General features: G+C 35.7%; 1 protein-coding gene across 1 annotated transcript; it reads left to right on the top strand.

Annotated features, from left to right (window-relative positions):
- The first annotated feature begins 256 nt into the window (after positions 1-256).
- Positions 257-4,500, top strand: TAP46 (2A phosphatase associated protein of 46 kD). Its single transcript, XM_068624268.1, has 9 exons — positions 257-519; positions 597-719; positions 2,033-2,119; positions 2,256-2,360; positions 2,452-2,613; positions 3,013-3,048; positions 3,133-3,204; positions 3,566-3,843; positions 4,115-4,500. Exons 1-9 carry the CDS (start codon positions 439-441, stop codon positions 4,362-4,364), a joined length of 1,194 nt encoding a protein of 397 aa, XP_068480369.1. The 5' UTR covers positions 257-438; the 3' UTR covers positions 4,365-4,500.
- The last annotated feature ends 1,799 nt before the right edge of the window (positions 4,501-6,299 follow it).

Below are 6,299 nucleotides of genomic sequence, written 5' to 3'. Positions count from 1 at the left end.
TAACTGAATTTCATGAAAAATTAATTAATGTTGTATATTTTAGTGTCAAGTTGTTTTTGATCAAGGTTTCTAGTTAAGATTTTCGGTTGATTTAAGATGGTGATAGAAAAAATATATTGAATTTTTTGTCGTCAAGAAAGTAGGATTAAGTTAAATTTGTTTTTAATAAAATAAAATTAAAATTAATAAAAAAATTGAAAAAAGAAATAGTGAGAGAATGTATTTTTCTTAAGATCTGAAATGACAAGGTTTTACTAGAGGATGCATGTGTAGTGTATGTATGGTGTACCCTTCCACATATAGTACAACAGAGAGAAAGTTCCCTTCTGTCTTTTTAGTTCTTGATCTCTCTCTACTCCTTTTTTTCCTCCATAAACTCTCTTTCAGATTTGCAAATAACACCAACAACAATCGGGGTAATCCAAATCCTGCCGCAGAATGGAGGACATGCCGTTGCCGGCGCTCTTCGAGCAAGCCCGCAAGATCCGCGCCGCCGCCACCGAATCCGCCGTCGACCAGGTACGCTATTTGCATGCTCCTTTGTCTATTTCTGATTTTGGTTCTTTCTTCGACATGCTTCATTTTTTGGGGTTCAGGAGGTTGTGAAGAAGGGGTGCGAGGCCCTGCATAGATGCGAGGACATGGTGAATAATCTAGGTTTGTTCTCTCCCAACGAGACCAAAGATGATATCAGCACCGCCAATCTCAAGTACATTCTGGTTCGTTCTTCTTGCTATTCTCTCCCTAACCTAATTTTAATGGTTGCTTCTTTCCCTTGATTCTTCTTCTTCTCCTTTTATATGTTTTAGTTTGGGTATGTCAAGTTTTAATTCACGTGATTGTTTAATATATTCAAGGAAAATCAGTAGCACCATGAACTTATCTAGGTCGTGTTTGGAAGAGTTAAGCAAGCTGTAGTGGTTTGGAGTTGTTTTTGCTTCATAGCAAAAGAGCCTTCTTTTTAGGAGTATTTTGACTAATAGAATGGAGTTTCTGGACGGCCCGAATTGTATTCAGTTTTTCAAACTCTATTAAGTACATTGAGAGTGATTAAACAATCCATCAAAACATGTGGGTTAAGGTTGATTCACTTTATAATGCTTTTAAAGAGAAATACAAGCCACTGAGCATGCTGTATAATAATTTCTCATAATATAATAAACTATTATATTTTGTGTTTTCCCCTATCTTTCTGCATGAGGTCTACCTTGACATTTTAAAATCTTTACCCACTCCATTATAAAATATTGATTTGCAGTGCATAAAGTACTTTCCAATGCATTATACTTCACTGTGAAGCATCCGACTCTACTACTGATCTAAATACATGTTAAAAGATAATTTATGCGTTTAACTACAACTGATTCGTACTGAGAATCTGTTAACAAAACATATCCAAAATGGAGGAAAATGATTAGTGAAGTTTCTTTCATTACCATCATTGAAAGTTGAAACTAACTCTTGTTGTGCTTCTATTTAAAGTTCTTCTTTGAATGGTTTTGAATTTGTATCACATTCTACTATTGAAGGTAGATATAATGCAAGGTATTCTGTCAGTTCAGTAATTTAGGATACTATTTACTCTCTGATAGAATGTAATTGCTTTTTGTGAACTGCATTTGATGTTGAAAATATGTCTTTTTTTCGCAAAAGCACTCTGCTCAAATGCTATTCAACTTCTAGAAAGATTTAGTGGTGGATTTTCTAATGGAAAAAGTTTCATCATGGGAATGGTTGTCTACACTGTTTCCTGCTGTGCTTTACATAAAGGAATTTGCAACAACTAGTACTGGCAAATTGGTTAGTGTTTAGAAAGAAATCTAATCATCACTATGCATTTCTTCAACTGATTAGTTGAACCAAGCATAAGAGTATGTATAAATGTGGTAAGGGAAGACACATCACTGCCCATGGGATGGATATTTACTTCATTGGTTTTAACTTCTAATTATTACAGATATTAAACATAACTGAGCAGTTAAAATTGATAGCCTTTTACTATTTTATTAATTTCATGTCATAATTTCCTCAGGTGCCATTTTATCTTGCGGAGTTGATGGAAAAAATAGCACAGGAGGACAGGTTACAGATTCTAAAGGCTTCCCAGGCAAAATTAAAGGTGAGAGATGATCCATACAAAGGAAACGCCTGCTCCCTTTCACCAACAGCCAATTCAACATAACACGTAGCATTCCTTGTTAAAGCTTTGAAATATTCATTTTAATCAAAGCTTAGCAAAGACATTTTTTTTGTAGGAATTTATCTCATTTTGTGAAGCAATGGAGCTGGTCCCAAAAGAGGAGTTAGAATCTTATACTGAAGGAGCACCAAAAACTGTTGTGGATCAGAGAGCCAGGAAGGTGTTACTTTTTCTACATTTTTTTTGTATAAGTTATATATTATGATTTTGTATAGAATTCAGGCACTGTAAGTTTGTATCCTGTTGTGCAGATTGCTAGGTTCAAGCGTCAGAGAGCTGCAGAATCAAAGTTGTTAGAAATAAAAGAGCGAAAAGAACGGCGCGGACGTTCTACTAAAGCAGCTGCCCTGTCCACACCTGTTGAGGCAGGAGAGGAGGAAGTATTGGATGATGATGGCGAAGAAGAAAGAGAGGTTTGTGTCTGGTCTGCTATTTCTTTTAGTGTGACACTGTTAGTATTCTGTTACTGCTGCTTTATTTTGTGAGCATATGCTAAAGGCCTGTATTGCAGAAAATGTTTTAATGTGATTCATTTGCTTCACACTAGATAGGCTTAAATTCTGCTTACTTCTTCTGACAAGACAGCATATGTATTTATTCCTCACTGGGTATATTTAAATGGTTTGCATAAGGTTTTAAAAATTGGTTGCTGGGACCTGTATTGGTTTTATATGTACTTGACTCTGGCTTATATTTTTGAAATGGATTTTAGCTGTTTCTGATGCCTGAAAGAATTTGTGTTTGTGATTGCAATATTGTGATTTCTATGAAGTATGAGTTATATCTGCTCATTCAATCATTTATTTTTTCAGGCTTGGACCACCACCATATCTTTGGCAATCTGTAAGGTTGGTTTGTACTTACGCAGCAGTTTCTGTTTAGAACTTCTATTTCCATTGTTCTCATGTCTATCTTGTGCCAACTGAATCCAGGCCCTAGATCTGCTGGATATGTTGAAGAAAGAGGAAGAGATGCTTTCTGCTGTGAAGGATAGACAATCCGAGGTAGTTAAATGCTTGATGTGTCAAATACTTCTGAAGCACTGTTGTGTTTGCGTAGTCAGCTGTGGGCCTGTTGCTACTATTTTACATTGATATTATTACACTGGGAATATTTATTATTTTATGAAATGTGGTTAGTTAGTTAAAACTTGAAGACATTTTATGAAGTTGCAGAAGTTAACTTTATTGACACATCATTGCATGTTTCTCAAGCTAATTCTAGAACTCAGGCCAAATGTAGCACGTACAGTACTGTTAATTATAATAGACAGATTATATTTGAAATTGGAACAGGAAATTGTACATTTTTGCTGACTTAGGTTTGGTTTTATTTACTATTTCTTGTAATTTTGCCATGTTTTAGGATGGGGATGAGTTCTCTAGGGATGTTCTGGATGAACGTGCCAAGAAAGCAGAAGCTTGGCATCGTGATGCTGCAGTTCGTGCAAGGTACACTAAGCCCTCTCCACCAATTACATGTGCCACTTTTGCCCAAGATGTTCTAGAAGGAAGAGCAAATGTTTCACAAGCACACGATCACAAGCACCAACCACTGATATTTGGACCAGCCAGCCTTGTGAATGGAAGCTTAACAACAGATAGAGAAAGAATGGCTGCTCAGGTCTTCCAACCTAGTCATAGGTACGTATTACCACCTCTATCAATAAAATGCACGCAGCCTGTCTAATGAAAGGCTTTTGAATAGGGACATATAAGTGTGTTTTAAACAGACAGATCACATGCCTGAAAAGAGATGAAATAATTTTTATTTCCTTTTGTAGTTTTCATTGTTCTATTGCCTATGGTTGATTGAGAGAGTGACTTGGTTGAGTTTTACAAATCCTATGGGAACAAGGTTTAAAACACTCTGGTTATATTTTTTGTGATGCTAAGTTGAATATATTTTTGAAAGGATGCCAACTATGAGCATTGAGGAAGCTGGGCTAAAAGAAATGGAAATAATGAATAAATGGCAAGAGAGAAATGTCAAACTCATGGAAGAAGCCAATTCATCTTGGCACAATGATAGGAAGTCAAAGCCTGGAGAAGACGATGAGGAAGATGACGACGATGCAGCACAAGAGAAAGCAAGGGCTTGGGATGACTGGAAGGATGATAATCCACGAGGTGCAGGAAATAAGAAACTTACCCCTTGTGGGTAAACTGAGTTCTTCCCTCCTAGAGAGTAAACGGGGTTGGGATAAATGTTTTTGGACGAAATCTCGTAATTAGACTGTGTTAAGATTTTATGTGTACCATGATTTCATTTTATTACATGTGCATATTCGAGGAGTGCAAGTATGGTTTTACTCCATCATGCGAATATTTGTGGAATTAGTAGCTTGTTTTGCAATTTGCACCAAAGGTGATAATATGCCTTGTTAATTAATTATATCAACGAAGCTAATTATATTCGCGAAGCATGATTTTCTTTCTTACCGAATGACTGAATAAATTTTTCATTAAACTAAATTTTCTAGAATACAGATCCTTTGCTAGCTAAACAGCAAGAATTTCTCTCCAGCAGATGTTAACCATTGATCATATTCTCCCTCTTTGTTAATTTCTATTGCAATAGCCAATCAATGGTTCAGATTTTGTAGCATTGTGGCTGCAGAGGATCAAGTTCAGACCCTTTAGAGAATAAATTTTATCTGTTCATTTTAGCTACGCCTCAAATTTCACCTTTTGGACCTCCGTTATCCAAAAATAGTTCCCAGTTCATTGAAAAAATGTGGGATGGCTGAAATTACTAATGCTATCTATTGGTCTACATATGTGTACAGGATAATAGAATAATGATATTTTCAAGTTTTTGCTTCAATAGTTCTGTTTAATCATTCCTCTACAAGCGTGCACGGAGATTTGTGTATTTTGCTATGTATCATGATTTATTTGAGTCCATAGGTGCTGACTAAATGATTTCTGTAGGTAACCGAAATGTTTTTTTTTTGTTTTGTAGTACGTTTAACATATATTTATTTGTTTTGTTAGTTATACAAAATGTTAGAAAAGAGAATTTTAGTCTTAGACCATAGAAAAATGAGACTGTGCCTGACACTTTTGCGAGATTGATCATAAAAAAATTATTTAAATAATAAACTATATAAAATAAGTTTATATTTGGATAATAAACTATATATTATTAAGTCGGCTATATACGAAGAAAATATGATAAAATGGTAAGAAGAAGAGATGTTTGTTATTATCTTCATGTATAGGAAATATATAGGGAGTTTCTCTTTCCAATTTACAATCTAATTAGGTAGGGATATTAATCATGAGATTCTATCATTATTAAATTGATTGCATATAATTTGGTACAATATCGTACAATATTGCATATAATTTGATAATTATTATTTCATTAATACTCCCTCAAGTTGGTAGGTGAAGATCATGAACCCCAACTTGTGTCGTAGCGTCAAAAACCGTTTCTTGCCTAATGCCTTTGTAAAAATATCTGCAAGCTATACTGTGTCGGTACATATGAAAGACTAATTATCCCAGCTTGTAATTTTTCTCGCACAATGTGACAGTCTATGTCAATGTGTTTTGTGCGTTCATGAAATACTGGGTTTGCTGATGCCGCTTGATTGTCACATAAAAGTTGAGCTACATGGCACCTTTAAATCCTGCAACAGATATCGCAACCAAATTATCTCCAAACAAGTATTGGCCATCGCGCGGTATTCTGCTTCCGCTGATGATCTTGATACGTTTGTCTGTTTTTTTACTTCCATGAGATAATAGAAGAACCAAGAAAAATGCAATACCCAAATACTGATCTTCGAGTTGTCTGACAACCTCCCCAGTCTGAGTCGCAATAAGCTGTAGGACTCGAATTGCGGCATCCCAATGAGGTTTCCGTGGATCCTGTATATATTGACTTAGGGTCCGAACCGAAAATACTATGTCAGGCCGAGTAACCGTGAGGTATATCAGTCGTCCCACGAGTCGCCTGTATTTGACTGGATCCTTTAATAACTCTCTATCGTCTCGTGTGAGTTTTAGGTATTGTTCCATTGGAAATTTGTCTGGACGAGCACTTGTAAGTCCTGTATCCTGCAAAATATCAGCTTTGGAACAAGAAAATT

Source organism: Phaseolus vulgaris, chromosome 9 (assembly GCF_051622355.1).
Source record: "Phaseolus vulgaris cultivar YP4 chromosome 9, ASM5162235v1, whole genome shotgun sequence".
NCBI lineage: Eukaryota > Viridiplantae > Streptophyta > Magnoliopsida > Fabales > Fabaceae > Phaseolus > Phaseolus vulgaris.
Note: the sequence above shows the minus strand (reverse complement) of the source record. Positions and strands in the feature narration are given on the sequence as shown.